General features: G+C 45.7%; 2 protein-coding genes across 51 annotated transcripts in view; both read left to right on the top strand.

Annotated features, from left to right (window-relative positions):
- The window catches only part of LOC108001865 (cell adhesion molecule Dscam2), a 61119-nt gene extending 52634 nt beyond the window's left edge, over positions 1–8485 (top strand). For 31 of the 50 annotated variants that reach the window (XM_062074194.1, XM_062074164.1, XM_062074170.1 and 28 more), the window contains 7 exons: positions 364–603; positions 792–959; positions 1608–1745; positions 2554–2744; positions 2806–3163; positions 3567–3624; positions 5242–8485. In XM_062074194.1, the coding sequence (XP_061930178.1) occupies positions 364–603; positions 792–959; positions 1608–1745; positions 2554–2744; positions 2806–3163; positions 3567–3624; positions 5242–5326 (1238 nt within the window). In that variant the 3' untranslated portion in view covers positions 5327–8485. Of the gene's footprint in view, positions 1–142; positions 326–363; positions 604–791; positions 960–1607; positions 1746–2553; positions 2745–2805; positions 3164–3566; positions 3625–5241 lie in introns of all 50 variants that reach the window. The other 19 variants (XM_062074177.1, XM_062074181.1, XM_062074179.1 and 16 more) reach the window with 3 other exon arrangements.
- Positions 8486–8561: 76 nt separating this feature from the next.
- Positions 8562–9829, top strand: LOC108002180 (protein dpy-30 homolog). Its single transcript, XM_017063710.3, has 3 exons — positions 8562–8814; positions 8926–9005; positions 9440–9829. The coding sequence occupies exons 1-3, from the start codon at positions 8799–8801 to the stop codon at positions 9680–9682; spliced, it is 339 nt and encodes a 112-aa protein (XP_016919199.1). The 5' UTR covers positions 8562–8798; the 3' UTR covers positions 9683–9829.
- Positions 9830–24518: the final 14689 nt, after the last annotated feature.

Below are 24518 nucleotides of genomic sequence, written 5' to 3'. Positions count from 1 at the left end.
GAGGGGATAGGAAAGAAAGAAAGAAAGAAAGAAAGAAAGAAAGAAAAAGAAAAAAGGAAAAGGAAGGAAAACGGCAACGGCGCACCTCGTAGCCGGTGCTAATGGTGGCTGGATTGAACGGTCGCCATATTTTTTGTTCCAGGCACCATTGCACCGGCCCGAGAGCTACCTGACGTGAACGGTGGTGGCAACGACGAGGATCCGATGAAAATTTTCATGGCTAACTTAAATCTGGTCGTACCCGTGGTAGCAGCTATTCTCGTTATAATCGTTGCCGTCATCGTGATCTGCGTTCTCAGAGGGAAGGGCCATGGTAGCGATAAAGGTAACCCTCTCTCTTTTCTGCACTGTCTTAACGAACAGGTACGATCGCGCCCCCCGTGCGGAACGGCGATAACGACAGCACGGACGTGAGGCGTTATTTCCCTTGGTTGCCCGGCTGGCTGGACGTGAACGTGGTTGTACCGGTCGGAGCGACGATCGTCGTCATTATTGTAGGGATAGTGGTGATTTGCGTCGCATTGTCTAGGAGAACTCGGGGCCCGGAGCAAACGCGGCTGCGAGGTATCTCATCAGCCGACGAGAAATATTACGAGGGACAATGTATACCAATTTTTTTTTATTATTTTACACAATCGTTAATTACGAAACAGAGATGGAAGTCGGCCGGATGGGACGATCGATATTACGTCGTTATCGACCCCCGACCACTTCGATCCGTATCGAGCGCACGGAGCAGTTCCTATAGCGAACTAACCGGCACGCTGCTACGTGTCCGTTCGATTTTTTAGACGACGTGGTTTACCAACAAACCGGAGTAGGCGGAGCAACCCTGGACAAACGAAGGCCCGATCTGCGCGACGAGCTTGGATACATCGCCCCGCCCAACCGTAAATTGCCCCCTGTTCCCGGATCCAATTATAACACCTGCGATCGCATCAAGCGAGGTACAGTGATAAGTAAGCCACAACTGCCAACAATACGATCTCTAGCTAAAAATTCCAATTATCGTTTATTAGATGTTGTCGCATCGGCACGATAGTGTTTACCGTTTCTTCTTTTATTTTATTTATTACATTTCATTATTCATTCGTGACACACCAGAAATCGAATCGAATATGTATACGATATATGATATACACGAGTCTTAGAATTCTTTCTCACCATTCTCGTCGAACGAATCGGGATGACGATACGTTGAAAACACAAACATACACACCCATTCTCCACAAACACGTAATTCGTACACAAGTTGGATATTCATAGTCATTGCCAGTTTGTCTCGTTGTTTGCCTCGCTTCAAAATATTTTTTCTCTCTCTCTCTATATACTATATATATATATATATATATATATATATATTATATATATATATATATATATATATATATTTAAACGTAATCGAGATATGTATGTGCCGGGGAACGGTTATTTTTCTCCTCCCTTATTTTATTTGCGCTTATCGCATTGCTACGCGTCTCCGTTTCCACGATCGCCCTCTCAGTTCACGCCCGCCGATGAATCGATAAGAAATCGATAAGAAGGGCGAAACCGAAGATCGGTAAGCGGCAGTCAGTCGTACGACGTTTGTAGTATATGTTCGATAGGTGGGACAGGCTCGATAAGAAGCCACTCGACGTGGGATCCAAGACGACATATGTACGAAGAATTGAATCATTGCGCGCCGAACCGAAGATGTCCACCGCCACCTCGTATGGGCAGTGCCGAGGGTCTATCCCACAGAGGTTGGTAAAAAGTAGAGTTAAAGAACCGAACGAAGCGCTCTTTCTCCTCTCCGTGTCGCCGTCACGAGCCTTCGTCTCTCTATCGCGACATCTACCACGGTTAACTAACTTATCGACCGGCTATCCAGCTATTGCGTATATAACCGGTCTTCTTCGTAAGTCCGTTCCGATTCTTCACGGTTGTTCACGCCGTGCTCATGCAATATTCGCTATTTATTACCCACTTCGATGTTTTGCACGCATTCACGCATGCTTTGCGCTCATTGTTCCTCCTTTATTTTCGCAAATATATACGAATGTAAACACGAAAAGTAACCACATCCCTTTCGATTCGTCCTACTTTTTTCACGAATACGGAAGGATTTGGATGCAGGGACGGTGTTGTTGTCTCGCTCCGCGCATTTTTCCTTTCATCTTTCCAAAATGTCGGACAACGGTTTCTATGATGAGAGACAGAAGCGAGCGAACGACAACAACGGAACTGTAGAACGATTCGAGACACGATTGATTAACGTGCATGCGTATATATATAACGTATATATATATATAAATATACCTCCTATAAACGTTTCTCTGTGTAACGGGCGAGTACGAGAGAAGAAGAGGGGAAACACGTAGGAACGAGAATATACGTAGGTACCCGCCAGATTTTTTTTCTTAGTTAGCATTGCACGAGGCGAACGCACCCAAAAGAACACCCACCCGATACGCAAATGGTGAAACATCATAATCCCGTTTTGACAATGAATAGATTAGTTCGATCGGTTCCATAACTGCAGTGTCTACCCTTGGTGATCGTTTCTTTCAGGCATGGAAGACGAGATCTGCCCCTACGCCACCTTCCACCTTCTTGGATTCCGCGAGGAGATGGACCCCAGCAAGGCCATGCAATTCCAGACCTTCCCACACCCAGGCAACGGACACTCGGGCACCATGGGGCCACCCGTTGGCCATCCCACCAACGCTTCCGCCCACAGCCGCTCCGGATCTCAATCCATGGTACGTCTCGATCCGCCTATTTCTCCGATCTCCCTCGACAACGATTCTCTTTGATCCGCAGCCGCGTCAAAACGGTCGCTACTCCCGAGTCCCGTCCCAAGGAGGCGGCAGCGGAACCCACAACGTCTTCTCCCCCGAGTACGACGACCCGGCCAACTGCGCGCCCGAGGAGGATCAATACGGCTCCCAGTACGGACAGTACGGCGCTCCCTACGACCACTACGGATCCCGCGGCTCGGTTGGACGTCGCAGCGTAGGGTCGGCCCGCAATATCCCCGTCTCTGGATCACCGGAACCGCCCCCACCCCCGCCAAGGAACCACGACCAGAACAACTCGAGTTTCAACGACAGCAAGGAGAGCAACGAGATCAGCGAGGCGGAGTGCGATCGCGACCAACTCGTGAACCGCAACTACGGCGGTCAGTACAAAGACCCGGTGATCGAGCCGGGGGATCGAAGCGGGACGAATCGACGGACCTCCCCCTCTCTCTCTCTCGCCCCCCCTCGGGGAATGGAACTGCCCGTCTCTCCTCGAGAACAGAGAGAGGCGAGAGAGGCTGCGTTCCGCTCCGGATCCCCTTTCGCGCCGCTGCTCGTTCTTTAAGCAGTAGAAAATATATAGGCATGCCGAGCGAGTCACCGACGCGATCAAGAATGAACCGCTGACTCGCTGCGGGGTCTCAGTGTATCTATCTCTCTTTCTCTCTCTCTCTCTCTATCTCTCTCTATCTCTAATCGTTTAGCTTCCACACATTTGCATGCTACGTGTCGTCGTAGTAGTTTACCGTTGTGTCAATCGTGCCGTGTGTTTTTCTATTTCAGTGAATGCTCGCGGCAAGGACGGCATGACCACCGAGGAGATGCGTAAACTCATAGAGAGGTCAGTAGAGATCGAGTGAGTTTGGTTTAACGGTGCACGGATCGGGACGAAACGGTCACCGTTCTCATGCCGCTGTGTCTCGAGCTCGAGATCATTTCGATTGCCTCGAGAAATTGTCATTGACTTTCTCGAAAGTAAATTGGCCATTCTCTCTCTCTCTCCGTTCAGCAAAAGCTTCGACCTTTTTTCTTTTTTTACCGTTCCAACGAACGTTCCCTTCGTTTCTTTCGACTTTCCTTAGTAGTATATATGTGTGTGTATGTGTATATATATATATATATACACACATATATATATACTTTGCTAGATTTGCTTCTCTCTTCTCGTAAAATTGTAATTTTTTCCCATCTCTCTCTCTCTCCCTCCCCTAATTTCTACTTTTCCCGTTAATTCGATTCGGATCGATCGAATTGTTACTATTATATATATATATATCTGTGGGTCATTTCACAAAATTCGCATAGTGACGATCGAGTGCACGGTGGTGTCGCTAAGAACTTCGTACAAAACCTTTTCGACGATCTGTAATATTTTTTAACGATCAATCTCTGACTTTTTCTTGTTTCATGACTCTTTACGCAGGAAGCCGTAAGTTCGTTAGACAATAATAATGATAATAATCATAATCGTAATAATAATAATAATGATAATCATAATAATAATAATAATAATAATTAAACCGCCGCAGGATGCATTTTATATGTAACTATGAGAATCGCGTTAGAGATATATAATTTTTTTTAACAAGCTTTAAAAGCTTTTTTTTGCGTTAACAACTATTAGTTCTATTAGCTATTAGTTTATTTTGTGGCCACGAGAATATAGGTCAGTCAATGCTTCGACAGCGTTGCTTTCATACCAACGACAATCAGATCTCTACCTGGGTCGAACAATCGCTTACTTACTCAGTTAACTCATGTGTTCTTTTGCATGCAATTTTGCAACGACAATTGCCAAACGATGTGATTATTTATTATCGTAGTTAACGTTCGTTTCTTTTTTCCTTTTTTTTTTTTTTCTTTTTTTTTTCTCTTTGCCCCCCTTCCCACTAGGTTAAATCGATGGTACGACGGATCACGCGATCCGTTGCCATCCTCTTTTTCTTTCGCTACAGCTGTCGCTCCTGTCATTGCCACTACAGATTCTGCTGCCATCGCTGCTGGTGCTACTTTTACTCGTTAACAACAGCTTTAGAATTAAAAATTATCATTCCTTATCGCCGTTATCACGCTCTTACTTATCAATCGATTGATTAATTAATTAATTAATTAAAAAGATTAAAAGTAATCGTTAGTCTAATCGCGATTAATAAAGCTCTCTATCTCTCTCTATCTTTCTCTCTCTTTCTCTCTCTCTCTCTCTATATATATATATATATATAATGCATGTTGTATCAAGCTGAAACCACGTTGTGCAGATAGTTTTTTTCATTATTAATTTCTATCCTTTAGATTGCATACGAGAATTAATCGAGGATTAACATTGGATAATAGATTACTAATATTAAGCTAAGTGTATAGAATGTCGTGTGGTGATGCGAGAAAAAAATGGGGGGTGGGGATGAACTGCGCGAGTACGAGGGCGAGAAGAATTGAATGGATAAACTGCCTGTTACAGAAACGAAGCCCCCAGCCGGCAAACCGGCTCCGGCCACGGCGGTCACGGGGGACTCCTCACACCCTACGATACTGTGGCAGTGTAACCTGTAAATCATCCTCCGTGGTCTTCCGTCTCTCTCTCTCTCTCTCTCTCACTCACTCACTCACTCTCTCTCTCACGCTCTATCTATCTCTCTTTCTCTCTCTCTCCGTCACCAGCGGCCGAAGAACTCGAGAGAAGCGGACAAGAGTGCGCAACGCCGACTCTTCCCCCGGTGCTGTCGTCGGTCCAAAATTGCAACGATTTGTAATGAAGAAGTAATAATCCATCGATCGCGTCGATAGATATAAATATAAGATAGATAGTTAGATAGATTCGGCCCACATTAGTTATACGGCGGGGCACACTCGTCGCGGACGTTTTCGCATAACGGGACGATCGATCGACCAATGTAATTAATGAACGGCGACGATATTTGCCTCCCGAAGGGACGGACGGACCAGTCTCCTTCGTCTTCGACCATTCTTTCCTTCCTTCCAAACTGTTTTTTGGCCTTTTTCCTAATTATACATCTCGCGCCTTTTCTCTCGTACTCACGTATACACTCACTCGTTCTTGCTCAATATTGTCCACATCGGAATATTTGGAAGGCCAGATTTAGATAAAGAAACTGCCAAATCTATTGACTGCCGATCCAGGCGAAGGGATAATCGCTGCTCTCGAGGGGGCAAGATACCGTTTCCGTCGTTTCCTCTGCGTTAATTCTGTCCTGAACGAAGTGTCCTGTCGCGAAGAAAGAAAGAAAGAAAAAAAAAAAAGAAGAAGAAAGAAAGAGAAACGAACATACCCGGCGTGTTCGTCCATGTCGAAAAAACGCTCTCGGCTAGAATCCGGCCCGCGACGCGTGCTCTCGGCGACGGTGCGTTTCAACGAGGGGAGGGGGGAGGGGAAGGGGAGGGGATTGTTTGGCGGGATGTCCTAGGTTACGAATTGTCGCTTCCAAGCGCCCCCACGAGTCACGGGAAGTACACACGAGATATACATTAGTTACTCGCTTTTTAAGTCATGGTTGTGCCACACTGCCGCTCCCCGCAGGCATATGATATTATACATATACATACATACATATATATGATAATATTATACATATATATACGATTTATAATTTCGTAACGAAGGTTGTGTCCCTGTCTTTTGGTGATCGACGATCTTTTGAGTCTCGACGTCGCGGAGAGCAAGTCTAGAGTGCACTGTTTTTGCGACAGTGTCGCAGAGAGTGCGTCGTCGTCGTCGTAGCGATAGTTAAGAGACCAGGTCGCATCCGATGCCGTGGTGGCGTCCAATCGATAATTTCTTCCGCCGCGCGTATCACGCGATGAGTAAAAAAAAAGAAAAAAAAAAGAAAAAAAAGAATAAAAAGAAGAAAAAAAGGAAAAAAAAGAGAAAAAAGGAGAGAGAAAAAAGAAAAAAAAAAAGAAAAGAAAAGGAAGAGAAAAATTCCTCAACAAACATTTCTTTTAGATCGATCGACTTTATCCGTAGGAAGAAAAACGCGGCACCCTAGATCACAGAACACCGATTTCAACGAGAACGTCGAGGTTGAGCACATCGCAACATTTTTACAACACGTCATACAGGTTAAAGGGAGAGAAGATTAAGGCGCAAGCAACACACCACGCTCGCTGTCGATTTTTTAATCGTCCTATATGATATATTTAGTCCGCTGTACACACACATATATTCGCAAGCTAATCTCGATCAATTATGAACGTACGTGAATTTAACGATATGACATGCGACGATGATATTATACGTGTAAGCAATTCGAGCAACAAATACCGATTTAAAATATAAGTAGGACATAAGTCGGACGGATGGTCGCGAGATCCGCCGTTTCTCTTTCGTTGAATGGCGACGCGTCGATGATACGTGAAATGGATAAATGCAACAAGAAAAAAAAGAAAAGAAAGAAAGAAAAAAGAAAAAAAGAACGTCGACGAAAATCGTAGAAGAAAAAAATTTAAAAACATTCGTGTTACATTCGAACTTGTTACATCGATGCGATGCCAGGATACGGTTACGGCGCGTGTCTCATAGTTCGTTTTTATCACAACACTATTTAGATATAAAAAAATATATAAATATATAAATATATATATATATATATACATACATTGACGTTCATATACATACGTTGTAAGTAGGTATGTCTAGATGTCGCATTTATTTGCCGAGGCGATGCACGAGTGGTACACCAGTCGAGCATGATCACGGTCAAAGGATGTCTCTTCGTTGACGACGAGATATCGCCGGGATACTTTGACCGTGAATTCGTAATCCGTTTTATCGAAAAGGTCCGCATATATCGCTGGCTACGATTCCGCTCGCCAAAGCACTTTTCATCGATGTGATTTTAAAGGCTGCGCAAAGTCTCGTGTCTCGTGTATGTGTTACGATCGCGCTCTACCACATTAATGTAGCCATATCCAACTCACCTTTTACGATGTATATCACGTTTTACTCACGTAACGCTCGCGGAGCTTTTCGCTTTGAAGCTTTGGAACTTAACGCGAATAAAAGAGAAATCGAAAGATATTTAACTTATTCGATATTAGCCGTACGATCGATCTCGCCGCACACGCGTGTGATCGTTGATATTAAGTAAGGGAAGAAGAAGAAAAAAAAAGAACATGAAAAACGAAAGAAAAAAACGTGATGTCCGCGGATTGTCGTATAGCTTTCTTCTATTAATCGATTGGGAATATTATCTGTTTATCGTTATATTTTGTGTGATCGATCTGGTATCGCTTCTATTTGCAAGGTTTAACGTTACTTCTTTTTTTTATAATGCTGTGAAACGGTCGGTGCCGCCGTCCGCGTTATACGTATATGTTATGCTTTGTTCATTGAAGATATTGGATGTCCATTTTTGTGCAACGACGAGGCGGTTCTTCGAGCTTCTCTTTCGGCGGGGCGCGTATCGTTATCTTTTTCGGTTGCAAGCAGACTCGGGACATTTCGTAATTAGTACCCTGTGTTGCGCTCACAATGTCAGTGCTCGCCTTTAAATTGGCTGTAAGTTCATATTCTCGTACAACGATACTCGTATTTCTCCGCGTTCGTAGGGACTCGAGGATCCGCTCGCAATACACCGTTTCCTCAGTACCACTATTTTATGTTTTTGTACCAAAGTCGTAGTAGCGTCTAACTTTACGTTAAATAAATAAAACCAAAAAAAAACAAAAAAAACAAAAAAAAACAATTATTTGTTTATGATTTTAGATTCCCAAACATCTATATTATAATCTAATCGTGTCAAGTCGAAAATGTTTTTTTTTTTTTTTTTTTGTTAAATGTAACATTAGAACGATTGTTATATCGTGTTTCTATTATTTTAAAAAATCGTCAAAGTACATTTTATCATAATACGAAAAAAAAAATACGTTATTGATTTGCAATATCAAATGTTTTACACGATTTTTAGCTTGTAAAATTTTGAATGTTTACGATATGGTAACATTTGAACGATGTGCGGTGATAACTCGTAGTGGTTGGTAACATCATTTGTTGGCACGATGGCGTCTGGCGGTGGTACGTACCGTTTATTTTGCTTTTTATCATTTAATGAGTACCGTTAAGCGATATCTTTGTTGGGAATTTTTGGTATTAACAATGTCGATCAACGTGTTCTTTTTATAATAGCGGAAAATACACCAGAGGAAAGAACCGAGCCAGCGGCGCCGGCACAACCCCTCACCAATGTTGTGAGCGAAACAGCGCACGTAAGTTGGATAACCTATAAATCTAGGCGTAACCTGTTGTGCTATTATTTCTTGGTTATCGATTCTTGTCATTGATATTTCCTAAACTTCTGATTAAACTATCGAATATTTTCCTATATATAAAATCGATTTTATATATCGAAATTTACAATGGATCGTTCGATTAAAACAATTATACCATTTCCCGCCAATCTAATGACAGCTGTTATATTAAAATTTGAGTTTGTTTTCGTATCGTCGTTGTTGGGTTAGGTTATTTGATTATCTTGATTCGTATATTTCACATTTTTATTTAATTCATGGATATTTTGTGCCTTTTATACTTCTTTTATGCACATTCATAAAATGTATAACAAAATAATGATAAATAATTTAATTAATATCGATTAAAGTATCACTAACCTTAATCTGACATATTTTTCTTGTTGTTGTAGAGAATATTAGCAATGAATAAGGATTCTGATCTCACTGGTGTGCCACCAAAGAAGTCACGTGTCGAAGTACAATCTCTTCCAACGAGGCAATATTTGGATCAAACTGTAGTACCAATTTTATTACAAGCTCTATCCACATTGGCCAAGGAAAGACCCGCAGATCCCATCAGCTTTCTAGCTGGATACTTGCTGAGGAATAAAAATCAATATGATAATGGTGAATCTCCACCAACTAGTCAATGAACTGCTTACGCATTTATAAATATGTGGTGAAAATTAAAGAATTACAAACATTTATTGACACTTCTTAGGAACGTACTCAAGTTGGGCAAGGTGTATTTGTGTAATTTTGAATTAAATAAAAATGTATTAGCTTTTTATCGTATAAAAGATATTTTGGTTAAATAACAAAGAAAATGTAACAAGTTTTCTCAAGTGTTTGTCTATGTGCTTATTTCAATGACTATTTTTATGGTGATTAATGAGGTTAATTTTTTCTACGTATATTATAATATATAAGTCTGTACAGGTTATCGAAAAGATATTAATTTGGTAATAGTTTAGATACGATTTATACCTGAAAGACTTAAGTAGATTCTGAAATCTCGACTAAAATTATTTTATAAAACTTTATTATCTACATGTGTTTCATATCAATTATAAAAAAAACGAAAAGAATCGTTATCAAAGATTCAATAAATGAATCTTCCGTGTTCGTATCGATATAATTGGATGCAATTAAACGTAATTATCCACTGAATCGGTATGAAATTTATCTCACAGTTCGATAAGATCAATGATACGTATAGAATATTCGATCGTGCACTTTAAATTCTTTCCATAACGGCGACTACGTTAATTTTTTTATATTTAAATTCCCATGCGTTAATTATTTATATACTTCCGGAAGTCATTCGATCGTTGATTTGTCGAACGTAGTGTCTTAATCTATCGCGTCAACGGTTTAACGGTGCCAGTGATTCGTAACAGTGATTCGTAATTTTGAAGAAAATTCGTATATTTCCGAGATAACGCTGTAGCATCGGTACAAAACGACAATGAGAAGATATCGAGGTAATTTCCTGGCGAACAATTCGCACGGTAACATCGTACCAAGTCCAATTAACGATTTGTCCTTCCATTCAAGTCTCTCGTATATTAACTCGTTTTCTTGATACGATTGTCACCGTGTATTTATATTATTTTTATTTTTTTACTCTATGCTTTTGTTGGATAAAGAAATTTAAAATACGGTGTAATATCTCGTCAATATATTTTCCGAAATAACATTGGATAAATATACTTCCTATTATACGTATGCATAGAATATTCCTATTGTAGGAACTTTTGAAATTGAACTGTATATTAACGATATACAATATATTAATGCAACGAATATACATTCATACGTATAAACATTTATGGTATACACGTAACATCGAGATAATTCGCGTATATGTATATCGTGGAAATACGATATCATTAAGTTTAAATTTTCTTTTTAGCTTTTGTGATTTTGTAGTCTGTATAGAATATAAGTTTCGTGCGCGTTTATGTTACGGTTGGCACGCTCTAAGTGCACCATATACAAAGAACTTGCGTGGAGCAAACTGAGAGCATAGTTAATGGGCGAATCGTGTCACAGCTTTCGTTGTTCGCGCGCAATCTGCAGATTCACGCCCGTACGGCCATACGGTGGCTCGGTTCAATTGGCACGCATATTGGAATTCTATTAGCGAGATTACTGACAGTAATTGCTCGGTTTGGCGCAATATCGCACGCTCGTCTGTGTAGCCAGCCAACAGGCTAGCGAGCGTCAAACGTGGATTAAGCGTACATCTTGCTCCGCAGCTTAGGTAAGACGGGTGTATTATGTTCCTGATTATGTTCCAGCAATAGTCGCCTCTGAATCTCGATTCGACGGAATGTATCACGAATTGCGAATTTGAATATGCACGGTTATATCAGCCGTTACGAATCGCGTCAAAGGATCGAGACGTTCGGTTGAAATTACTCGAGCCTGTTCCAGCCTGCAATCGTTGCCATGGTCTCTCGCGTGTTTCTCTATGAAAATTTAATCGAAAGTTCCTATGGGTTGGGAAATGAAAGTTGAACATAAATGAGATAAGAGAGGAAAGAGAGCATGAGGGCGAGAAAGAAAAAGGAGACACACGACACGGGGAACGTGTTTCGTCGAGAAAGGAATGAAACTTGTAAGTTCGCGGATCTCGAAGGACGGAAAACGATTTACCAGTTGTAAGTGCGCGAGACTTTCCAAGTTGCGCCGAGATTTTTCGAAATTTTCCGTCTCCGAACTGACTCCAGATTATATAAAATTTTTCTCCATAACTGGAAACTCTCCCACAGTTTCCATTCTCTCTCTCTCTCTCTCTCTCTCTCTCTCTCTCTCTCTGTTCGAGAGTGTCAGAGTTAGGGAAAAAACGCTTACCAAGCAAATTCGTACGAGTTAAAGTCCTCTTTTCTCTCGTATTTTTTTGCCATACTAAAATTCTATCTGATAACCGGAAAGTTTTTTTTCTCTCGTTTCTCTTTTTCTCTCATTCCCTTTGTGTTTTTTATCCTCTCTTTTTCTTTTCCCCTTTTTTCTCCGCTTTATAATTTTGTCCATGAAAGATGATACAGGGACTTTCGCACGAGCACAGCCGCGCAGCTTGAAACAATAAATATAACGGTTGGATTTCGCTCCAGTTACGATTATTAAACGTAATATCTGTTTTGAAAATAACGAAGCTCGTTGTAATATAAAATCGTTAATTGAATATCGAAATGATTGTAAATTGAAAACTGTTTTAGTTGGGCGGAGGGAGGGTATTCGGTTCGAGGATAAAATTCGTAATTCGGTCACGTTGTAGAGAGACATTTTAATCAGTCTGACTGAATGCCCGCGATTCGTAAAACAGGACGGGCGTACAAGGACGCAGTCTCTCCTCTTTCTTTCGGCTCTCTCTTCTTTCTGAATTATCTTGCGGTTCCTCGCTCGCGGGGACCACAGATTTTCATTTCAGATCTGGCTCCGGTACAGTGCAGGAGGAGAAAATAGAAGTCGGTTGATTTCAATCTGTTTGACGGTCCTCTCCTCGCTTTTTCTCGCTTCTCGGAGAGCTGCGCGGTGCCGGATGTCGGCGCACCGCGTCGCTGCCCGAAGACAACGAGACAAGATCCGCGACGCGAGGCATCCGTTATCGTTCCACGGCATCTCTCCGACTATTTCGTGCTCCCGTTTCTTTCCTCTCGTTCCAACTGTTCTCTCTCTCTCTCTCTCTCTCTTTCTCTATCTCTCCATCTCTCTATCTATCTTTCTTTCTTTCTCCGCTCGGGACTTATTGGCGAGGAGATGTTCCCCCTCGAAGGACATTGACGCGCAATTACGAGAAAGTTCGCCGTCACGGTCGTGTAAACTCGAAAATCTCCCCCTGAAAATGGCTCGTTCTCTTTTATAGCTATGTAAATCGGATGGATAGGACAATAGCGAGTTCATTGTTTGGGGGAACCTTTTATTATGACACGGGGTGGAGGTTTGTCTTAATTGGAGGAGCGAGGGAACGCGAATACAAGCGTAAAATTTTCCAGTTATATGTGTGTACCGGTGGGTCCGGTAATTAAAGGGGGTACGAAATAGATACAATTCGATAATGATGTTTATCTTCGGACTGCATACAAGACGCGTTCAAACGAAACAAGTTTGGAGCGTGTAACGAGAGATACACGATATTCCAATTAAGTCTATGAACGTTTGATGTAAATGCGCCAAGTTAATTCCATCAACGGAAGTCATTACCACGTACTGCCAGAATGTTTTAACGGTATTAGGTTATTCCGGCGTGAAAAGGTTACTCTATACACCGTGCGATAAGGTTTATCGTTATCCTCCCTCGAAAACTTTCATCGACGCGTTCGACGCTTTTTCGAGCAACGTACGAAGAAGCGAGGAAGGAAGGGTTAAAGGAAAGTGGATTCGACTCTTTTTTTTTTTTTTTACCTTCAACGTTTCGTCTTATCCCTTTTTTCTTCGCGGAGTCTACGCCCAACTATCTAACTACCAATACCAATATCAATATTAGCCGGAATAGCTTCGATATCGTGAGAGAACATTTCGTACAAAGCAGTGGTACGTTCCTCTGGATGGGGTTTAATGCACACAGATTCACTCCCCTGAGTTTTCGATCGCAGCTGAACCTAGAGGATCGACTGGTATCTCTCTCTCTCTCTCTCTCCCTCTCCCTTCGCCCTTCATCTTCCCTCCGCGTACCATCAGGTAGGCGTCTCTCGAAAAGCGCTTAATCCTCCGACCAGTCGAAAGCCCCTCTGCCGGTATTACGGCAAACGCTGATTTGTGGTCGCGGCAGCGACATTATTTATAATTTGTGGGTATTAATAGCTGACTCACACGTGTGTACCTACGAGGATATATATTGTACGGGAGCCTTTTCGGGGGCCTCATCGATCTCCCCTATCGTCGATAAATTTCCTTCTCGTTCCAATGCTCCAAACTTTTGGCTCACCCTCTATTTGTGCCTCTATTTCGACCGCTTTCCTTCCGTCATTCGACATTCTGACGCGCAGCGTACAAACTCTCGCTTATCTCTCTCCGATCGGGGTCGCGATTTCAATCTTCCCTCCTTTTCTCTTCCTTCCTTTCCTCTTTTTCTTTCTTTTCTTTTCTTCAGCCCACAAAGCTACGGATTCCTGGGAGTAATTATTAATCCCTTCGTTCGACCGGGCATAGCCGCGGGGGAACGATAAACGCGGTTTTAATTTTTGAGGATACGTAGGCACGTGGACAGGAAGGGTATATACACGCTGTACTCCTTGTTACTCCCCTTGCCTTCGGCGTGTTTCACGATCACGGAAAAAGGGGAGGGGAGGAGAGAAGGGTGGTGAAAGGCGAAGGAAGACGGACGTGTTGGAGGACGTTGAAAGGCCCGAACCACGACGGGAATGCGCTATTTCTTCGGACTGTTATTTCGCCGCACTGGAATTCACACAGACAGGAGCGGAGGACGAGATAACGGAATCGGATGGCCTCCTCTGCCATCTCTTACCGCGGAATGATACCTTACGGGGATATAACTCACCCGACCGACCAACAGTTTCCAGACCGATACTTTTACGGGTGAGAGGCACGCACGAGATCCGATTCCGTTCTTATTCTTCTTCGTTATTTTTCCTCGAAGAAACGGGCGAACAATGTCTCAGCGCCAAATGTCCGCGCCGATACCTCATTCTCGAAATTGTCGGTCGGGGCGCAATAAACCACCGTTCCGAGACACGATCAATCAGCCGATAGAACTCTAATCTCGCGCGGTGATTGGCGCGGTGGTCGCCATATTTTTCTCTCCCCCCACCTTTCCGTTTCGCCAGAAAAAACAGGATTACGTTCGCGAATATCGAGAAAGGCGAGAAGTTGTTCCACGTAAAAAGAGGGGGTCGCCGTCGAGTCGTCGGTTTTTCGCGAATCCAATCTAACTTGGCGCGATCACGAGGAAAGAGGTATGGCTGGACCTGGAGGGGGAGCGAAGAAGAGTGACTGTGTACTCCACACTACCGGTTGCACTCCCTATTACTTCATTTTCTCGTTAGGGAAAGGTGTACAATTATCGAGGATCGCGAGAGCAATTAAACCGTGTCTCCATACCCTTTGAAAATCTATTGTATCGTCGGATCTCACCGTGACAATTCCTCCTTCTTCCCCCTCGATCGCTCGCCACGATCGCTCGATGCGCTAATTGTTTGCCGACTAATCATCCGGAAACGAACCAACCAACGTCCGCGTAAATGTGATTTCCTGCAGGCTGGGAGGGGAGGGGATTGGTAGATGGAAATTACGACGCGCGTGCACGCGAGCTAGAGGGAGAGGGAAAGGGAGAGGATCGAAGATGTTTACTGGATTCGACTGCGGTCCGCGATGAATCAGGCCACGAATTCGAATTTCCCACCTAATAAATCACCGTTCTATATATATATATATATCTCTGCGTCCGTGCACCTAGGCAGACACGGCTATTCTATATTTATATATATACATATATATATATATTTATGCATCCATACCATGAAGCGGTATAGCTTCATCGTTGGTTGGTTCGCTGTCCAGGAAAGGGAACATTGTTTCGTGTGTGACCGTAGAACCGATTACACCGGAACGATCGAGCGGATAACGAAACATGCGCGGCGCAGGTAGACAGCTGGGATCTGAAAGCGGGTCGGATCGATCCCGGGGATCGATACACTTTCACCGCAGCTAGAGATTCGCGAGGGTGTACGAGCGTGATGGTTATCGACGTTCCACCGTTTATTCGCGGCTTAGATTCTCATTGATAAACAAGAGTCGATCGAATAGCATAGTCGGAGCTATTATGGGAATAAGGTCAATCTGTTCTTTTTTTTTTCGTTTCACCTACGCTTTGCCCTTGTTCCCTCTCTTTTTTTTCCCTCCCCCTTCCACTACTTTCGCGATACACCCGGTAAAACGTTAAGAATATCCAGCCTCGTTTATTCCGATGAAACTACCTACGCGTTCGAGTTTGGGTTTTAATATCGCTGAGAGCAGCGCACGTTGACAAAAAGGGTAGGGAGTTTTTATTAAAACTTCCCCTCCTCCGCACGCTACTACTTGTTCTTCCCCGGCGCATTGATTTTCTATGTAATTTTACAAATTTATGGACCATTTGCATCAGCATGGATGGTACCGATATCGTCGTGTTTAATAATTTTTTTTTCACTCCTCTCTTTCTTCTTTTTTCCTCCCTCGTTCTTCTCCATTTTCTTCCCTCTCTTCTTCTCCTTTTTTTATCCAGCCGAATGGATTTCGCGTTCCATCGGCTATGTTGTCCCCGCGAAATAGCTAACCGGTTATCTCCTTCCTGTTTCAGAACATTTTTCAAGGCCTATCCAGCCGCAGTATCGCATTTCGGATACGTCGCGAGAACGCTATAAACTACGGGAACGGAACGATCGCGCCCCTGTTTCCCTCTTCTTTGTCACCGCCATCCCTGCAATCGACGAATACCCCCTTGTCGCCGACATCCGGATTCCCCGTTAAACACGCTCTCGACTTATCTTAATGGACATCTGGCTGGTTCCCCCGATCTTGGGACACGGCCCGAGCCTTCCCTTCGACTTTCGTTCGCGGATAATCGATGACCGTCCAAACTTGGTCGAAACGGTGAGTTTCTTTTCTTTCCCTCTCACGTCATTTCGCTCTCACGCTTCGCCCCCACCTTTCTCGATCGTGCGATGACGAGAAAACGTACTCGATCGACGCATCTCCGTGGCGCATTTCAATTCACGAGCCCTCGGCTGCACAACAGTCCGTTTGCCCCTTTCACGTTTCGAGAGGAGCGTCCCCCGGTCCCGTAAAAACTTCACCGACCATCGAGATATTTTTCACCGGCGATAAACGCCCGCGGGAATTGGCGGGTGGGAAAAATGCCGAGGGCGAGGGTGGGGGGGGAGGGAAAAAGGGAAAGGAAAAACGGCAAGGAGGATTCGTGCTGTTCGGTTACGGGCAATTTGCCGGTTATTTCCGCGGTTGGGTGTCGATGACGGTACAGAGGTCGGTGATTTTCATCCCTCCGCCCTGCTCTACACCTTTTATCCGCTATGCAGAGCGGCCGTATTAAAATGTAAATGCGCGGTAGCTAGTTATTATGCGAAGCGGCCGATGCGATCTCTCCGCCCGATGCGGTGCCCTCGTGTGTGCGCGCCTTCTCCTCCTCCTCCTCCTTCGTCCCCGTAAACACTCGATAATGGGGAAACCGTGTACCTCGCCGTCCGCCCCTGTACACCCACGACAAGTGCGAGGAAAGGACGAGAGTAGCAGAGAGAGGGACAGATCCGATTTCCCTCGGATCAAAACTCGCTCGGACATCCGATATACCCTTCTCCCTCCCCCTTTATCCCGCGGATAATCTCGAGGAAGGACTCCGGTCCGGGCGACTCGTCAAACTTTTACATTCCGCGTAATAAACCTCCCCCCCTTCTCTGCTATTAACCGTACGATTTCGATTAAGATATCTCGTTACAACGGTGTATAAAAGCGGTTGCTCTCTCCCTCTCTTTCCCTTCGTTTCAACGGTCGCAAATTGGTGGAAGGGACGAGGGAGAGCGAGATTCGAGCACGGACGTGTTTTTCACGCGATACGTGCCTCCGCGATGGAAAATATTTGTCGCTTTTGCCAAGTTGCACGGTATAACTGGGAAGGTACAGCGAGCGATCCTACGGGCGGAAAGGCACGTTTTCTTCTCCTCCTCGTCACAACCTGCTCCCCCTCCTCCTTGTCATCGTGTTCGCGATGTTATCACTGCCGCCTGTTTTGCGGCTTTTCGTATTATTTGTGCATTTCCACGGTTATATCCGCGCGCGGGTCGTATCCACCCGCGTATAATAAAATCCCTCTCACCAGACTGTCCTCCTCCTCCTCCTTCTCTTCCTTCTACTGCTATTCCTGCTCACCCTTCCCTTGGATACCATCCCTCGGCACACAGTTGCTGCAACCATCCGTTGCTTGCAACGCGTGGTGCATTCTTGGTGTGTGCGATGGTTTGGATAGCGGGGAGGGGGAAGACGTAGGGAGAGCTTGAGTAACAGCAAACAACAAATACCACCAGGTACCACCGGTGTGGTGTGCGTTCCACCACACGTGTATATATATGTGTGAGTGTGTATATACGAAGACCGTGAAATCCAGTGCGGAGAAACCGTCGTTTAATGCCGTCGAAGTACACGACACTCCCCTCCCTTCCTACTATTTGTCGATCGTTCCCAACAGAAGACGATGTATAGAGATGGCCGTGTAAGCGTAAGCTAATCGAGGAGGAGGAGCAGGTTGCAGCTCCCTCTTTACTTTAAAGGTAGCGAGAAACTTTGTACACTTTGGTCGGTCGGCGAACTAATGAACCTGGGTCACCTTGATCTAGCGAAAAGCGTCTGGGGAGGGGAAAGATAGGGATACACGGGTCGAGTGGTGTGGTAGGGTGGTGCGATCGACCACGTTGGATGATAGATAGAGAGAGAGAGGGGGAGACGGCGACAACAGGTTACAAAGTCGGCTGGTTAAAGTGGCCGCAGGTCAAGTTTCCTCTCCTCGTGCAAAGGTCAAAGGGCATTCCCCTGGAGGCGGAAGTTAATGACATTTTTGCGGGATGGGGATGTAAGGGCTCTGGAAGGCCATCGCGGGATACCTGCGGTCAATTCTTTCCACCCTTTTTTCCGGGGAAAAAAGAATGGAACGAGAATATCGTCTTCGATGCGCTAATCGAGGCAACGACACACGGTTGTCGATGAGAAGAAGCGGGAAGAAAGAAGCCCTTTGAACATTGAAACAGATCGAAGTAGAAGTAGAAATGTTAAATACGAGTTCTCTGATGATCGTAGTCGCGCGAGTAATTGATTAGCCTATGGATGATAAACGAGCAGCGCACAATGGGAAAGCTTCTGTGTACGCAACGTCGATAGCGCGCTTATCCGTTGGATAAGGTGTTGCCAGCCGGTGCAAACAGAAAGAGAGGGAGGGAGAAACACGTACGTAGAGAGAAAATTTGGTGGGTGAAAAGCGTCCGCCTAAACGGCGTGTTCTATTGGAGCGGAAAATTCGAAGGCCGAGAAGGATCGATATAAGGTACAGGTTGCAACGGTCCACTTGGCGGGCGAATGGAGGTCAGTCTCGCTTCTTCCTTTGTCGTTGTTGCTGTTCCTCTCCGTTTACGGCGGAGAAGATCCGAGAAAAGTGAAATTATCGACGTCTCTCGCTTCTCCGCGAAAGAGGAAGCTTATGGGGGGGAGGAGGTGTTTGGAAGGAAATCGCGAACGAGGTATGTAAATCCAGGACGACTGTTTGAAATTATAATGGCTGGTCGTGGTTCCGCGGCGCGAGATAATGAGCATGGTCGGGGCCGAGGATCGAGCGATTTGCATTCCACCGATCGTTCCACCGATCGATAAATTTCCCTCTAATTGCTTCGACAAAGCCTCGACCCGATCCCCGTAAAAGCGAGAGCGTTGGGATAGGTAAGTCGGATGGGATTGGATCGGTGGTAGGTACTCGTACCCGCGGATCCTTTCGTCATGTATTCGGAATGAGGGTGGTGAAGGAAGGATATCGCGGCACCGCTAAATATTCGAATCGCCGTTCGCGATACAAGAGATTATTAAAATATTTAAACGAGCCCGTCGACCGGTCGTTACCGGGGACCTCGAGTCCTCTCCTCGCGAGGTTCTCAATTAAATGCTAACGAGCGAAGAGCTCTTTCCACCTGAATACTGCTTCGTTGGAAGGTGCAGCAGCCACCTAGCCCCTTTCCTTCCACCGCCCCTGCATCACCCCCACAGCCTTCTTCTCTCTCTTCCTCCCCGACGACATTGTTTTAACGAGACTGGGAAGTGCAATTTGTTCGTCCTGCCCTCGCCCCGTCGCAAAAGGGGTTACCCACGGTTCTTTCTCCTCTCTTTGCAATACCCTTTTCCGCGCTTTTCTCCGCCCGAAGCCCCTGCTCGTCTTGTCTCCCCGTGTCACGCCTCTCTGTCGCGCCGCCGCTCCGTCCCTCTTTCACTCACCAACCTCGCCGAGAATCGCTCGCGGCAATTTTCAAATCATTTTTACGCCGCCCCTCCCCCGCGGAGATTCCTCCGACTCGTCGAGTGGCGTACATCGATAACAATGGGGGATATACGTAGAAGAGACCCGTGTCGGCCTCGTTACTCCTTCGGTTCAGGTGTACGTTCCAAACGAGTAAAAAAAAGTAAAACGTATACCCATTATCCTTGGCCAACTAAATCCATCCGTTGTTTGCGGTTCGATGCCGTTGTTATCGCCCAGATATTCGTAATGGGCAGATTTATTCGAGACGCGCTCCTATAAATATACCTATACATATATATATATATATACACACACAGGTGCTTCTACAATTTCGTAAATCCTCGTTGCTCCCGGTCGAGATTACGTTTCGAGACGCAATCTCTTTTCGAAGAAGAGAAGTATCTTCTTTTCCTTCCCTCGTGGTATACGATACGCCTTACTTCTTTTCTGACCGCCTCGTAAAAATGATCCAAGATCTCGAACGTCTTCGATCCCGACCTCCTATAACTTTCAGCGACCTCCGTTTCTTTTTTAAATCTACTCCCGTAAAGTTTCCCTCTCTCTATCTCTTTCCCTCTTTTTTCCCCCTCCTCTCTCGGCTCGCGCACACACACATTAGAGTGGAGAAACGAGAAAGTACGGAGAAACGCGAGCGGAGAGGAGGTGATGGTGGTGGGTACCCTCGAGTTAAATTTTAATTTGCAACTAGTTAAAAAGTTAGCGGTACCCGCGAGCGCAAGAACCGACTCGCGGCTCCCGCCGCTGCGACGATAATGTAAAGGGGGAGAAGTTTCGTTCGGTTGGCTCAAGACACGAAGGAGAAGGAGAAGGAGAAGGAAAAAGCAGAGCTACCGTATAGCTACCGCGAGAGAGGAGTGGGGAGAGAAGAATCGCGCGACGAACATTGGTGCGCGAAATTCGAGAAGTGCGAACTCGTTAACCCGTAAATCGTCGTTACGAGTAGTGGGGAGGGAGGGGGGAGCTGTTGGTCGAGACACTCGGTAGAGCTGCGTCGAGTCGCGATTAAAGCGAGCATCCAGCTGTCGCGCGAGCTCGGGCGTTCAATTACAGAGAGGAGACGCGTGCCGGTCCCGTTCTCTTTATCGTTTGTCTTTCTTCGTCGAGGCAATTATCTGCGGCGGCAACGTCGCGTCTCTTTCCCCGTCAAAGGGAAAACGAATAATTAATAATAAGACGTCGCTCGAGACTACTGCGGTTTTTCCTCCCTTCTCCTTTGCTCGCGTGCGAATTCTTCCTGCCTCGGGTCCCGAAAAAAATCGAGTCATGATTTGAGATTGTATTTCTCGGTCGATCGAGGATTCGGCGGAGTTGGGAAGCACGTAAACATAGGAGTCGACGGCCAACGTGGTTTAACTGCAACCGATCGAAGGAAACGGGGAAAGTTTGGCTTGGTTTGGTTCGAAGTCGGTCGGGTTTTTCCACGGGACGTTTCCCCTCCCTTCCTTTTCCTTTCCCCCTCTTTCTCTCTCTCTTACCGAGTTTTCGAGGATTAAGTCCGCACGAGCGCGATCGGATGACTCGGTTGTTGTTCCGCGGATCGATGCTCGGATTTATCAATCGTTCCGTGCCTCGAGCGAATCGGCTTCCAGAGACGTTTATACGACAAATCGTTCAATTTTGGGCGGCGGAGGGGGGAGTGAATATCGGGACCGTTTCTGTCCTGGTGCCAAGGAAGGGAAAGAATAGGATTGTCTCGGATGATAGCTGAGAAATACACACGCGCGTATATACATACGTACGTACGTACGTACACACAGGTGGAGAGGGAGACGAAAAGATTGCGAGAAGAAGGGAAACGTGGCGAGCATAGGGAAGAGGGGAGGGAGGATCCGTACGAATCCCTTGGAATAGAATAAAGAACCGGCGTATCGGCGAAACTACATAACCGTAACGATATTACCGTCGCAAAAGGAGTTATTTGCCGCTGTAAATAAGAAGGCGGGGAGTTGGAGGGAGGGAAAAGAGTGGGCGGGTAACGAAAAACGAGAGGGAGAGGAGGAATAAAAAGGGGCCGCCGCGCTTCGTGAGAAGATGAAATTTCCTTTTCCGGGTCGATCGTTAAGCCGCGTACAATCGTTCCGACGACGGAAATATCGGTTTTTGTGGGGACCAGAGATCCCATTGTCTTTGCGGATTTCTCTTGGTGGGGAGGGGGCGAGGGAAGAAGCGGAGGAAAGAAGGGTAAGGGGAGGAGGGCAAGAAGAGGAGGGAAGAGGAGCAAAAAAACGGGGATAGTTGGTTCGAAAGCTTCGTTATCGAATGGTTTCTGCTTCTCGTGCATTATCGTCTCGCCGCGGGACTCCCGATGCGTCCCGATTAAATGCAGTTCCGTTTCGAAAATCGAGGGGGGAAACTCCTCGTTCGGAATAATCGAAAAAAATTGTCTTTGTCGCGGGGTGATACACGGTGATCACGGCGATTCAAACTCGTGGCCCCACCGTGGCAAACGAGTTTGTTACCAGCTCGGTAATTGCATCTTCCGCGTTTCAACCGTTCCGCGCCGAACGTAAATCGCGGGGATAATCCTCGTACAAAGAGAGAGAGAGAGAGGGGAGGAAGACCGGTGAAGTCTGCCTTCTCGGAAACAATCGGCAATCTTGCGATTCCAATTAACCGATAACGAGCAAAAGTAATATCTCGCATTCTTTCTCTCTTCCTCTTTCTGCTCTTCCTGCCTTACATACTACATGTATATATATATTTGCGTTCCTTCTCCTCGTTTCTCGAGAAAAATCGATCGCATCACCGCCTACGCGCCAGCCTCGGTGGCTGCGTATAAAAATAGAAATAAGAAAAAAGGGAGATTGGATCGCGCGTACAGAGCGAAGAGAAAACGCGATGCTAGGAAAAAAGGGATGGAAGCCAGGATCAGTTTTACAGAAGATCGCTCGATCCAACGAATCTTTCCTCTTAATCGAGTTAATTACGATTTCCCTCCCCGATTTCGTTCCCCCATATTTTCGAGAGAAACATTGGAAATGGAACGGCCCGTTGCGCGGTCAATCAGCACCGATCGGGTAATCGGATTGAAAAAAAAATCGGGCGAAATTAGTCATCGATCATCGCTTCTTCCCTTTTTCTTTCTCCTTTTTCGAAGAATTGCGGCAAGGTAAACGGTTGTCTCGACCGTGGGAGCACGGTGTCCAGCGTTTCAATTAATTAACGAGACGAAGAGGGCGGGTGTAGAGAGCAGGGGAGGGGGAATGGAAAATCAGGAGCGCGCCGCGGTGATTCTTGGGTGAATAATAACCACGTTGGGCGCGGAGAATATCATTTACAGGATACGCGGATACGTCCTCGGTGTACAATTTTCGTGCACCGGTCGGAACGTCTTCTCCCGTGGGAGCACGAGCCGCAACTCGCATGTGCGGCAAATATTCATGGAAATGGAATACGGGGATGGTGATACGATGTATCGCGTCCCGACACGAGGATACGCCAATAAGAAGCCAATAATCCAGAGGGGAGGGGATGATCGAATCATCGCGTGAAAAAATTACGCGAAAAGAATGCGAGCAGTTTTCCAATGGGTGTACGTATTCGAGATGTCCGTAACGGTGCTCGTTATACGACGGCACGCGATATAAAGTGGTCCTTTATCCAGCCTCGATTGGTAAAACGATGCGACGCGGTAATAACAAGAACTGCATAATAACGGACAATTTCTACCGCTCGCTCGAATTTGGAATTTTTTTTCAATCGACTACTGCCGATCGTTCCGCCGATAATTGGACGGCCGTGGAATACGCCCGTCCAACCGTGTAATTATCGTTCGTCAGGTATCTCGCGACCGATCCTATTACGCGCGTAATAAAGGAGCGTGCACGCCACGAGAGGAGAAGGAGGAGGAGGAGGAGGTTTATTTTCAGCCTGGGGAAGAAAGAATGGGTCGCTTTCATCCGCCCACGAAGACAAATCCGCTGTGTTAACCGGACGTGTAACGAAAACACGCGTCACCGGATAATTTATAAGAATCGGGCCGCGCTTCCCGTAGATATTGCGGCATCCGTTATCCGCGGGTGACCAGGTGTCGCGTCTGATTTCGTTCAGTGAGAAACCTTCGCTCGACCAGGTCGTATCGTGAAAGCTGTACCGCTTTACAGGTCCCGCAGGGGTAGTTACCCGAAATACCCCGCATCGTGGTCGGCGAAACGAAATAAAACCCCGACTTTTCGGGAAGCAGAAGCGCGTCGTCATTACGATTCGAGTCGTAATTCGAATGATGATTCTCGCTCACCTGGAATGATATACGAAGATCGCTCGTCCGACGATATTTGATCGATAGACGGATTCCCTCTTCCTGGTTGGACGATTAATTGAGAAGAAAGGGAGGATCTTTAATCCCCGGTGGCATGCGGGCGGCAATGTCGAACCGGGCGCGGAAAGCACGGTCAATTCGTGGAAAGCTGGTCGAAAGACGCGGAGGAGGCTTGTCAGCCACTTCCTGACTAATTGCC

The sequence above is a fragment of the Apis cerana genome, linkage group LG4 (assembly GCF_029169275.1).
Source record: "Apis cerana isolate GH-2021 linkage group LG4, AcerK_1.0, whole genome shotgun sequence".
Classification (NCBI taxonomy): domain Eukaryota; kingdom Metazoa; phylum Arthropoda; class Insecta; order Hymenoptera; family Apidae; genus Apis; species Apis cerana.
Note: the sequence above shows the minus strand (reverse complement) of the source record. Positions and strands in the feature narration are given on the sequence as shown.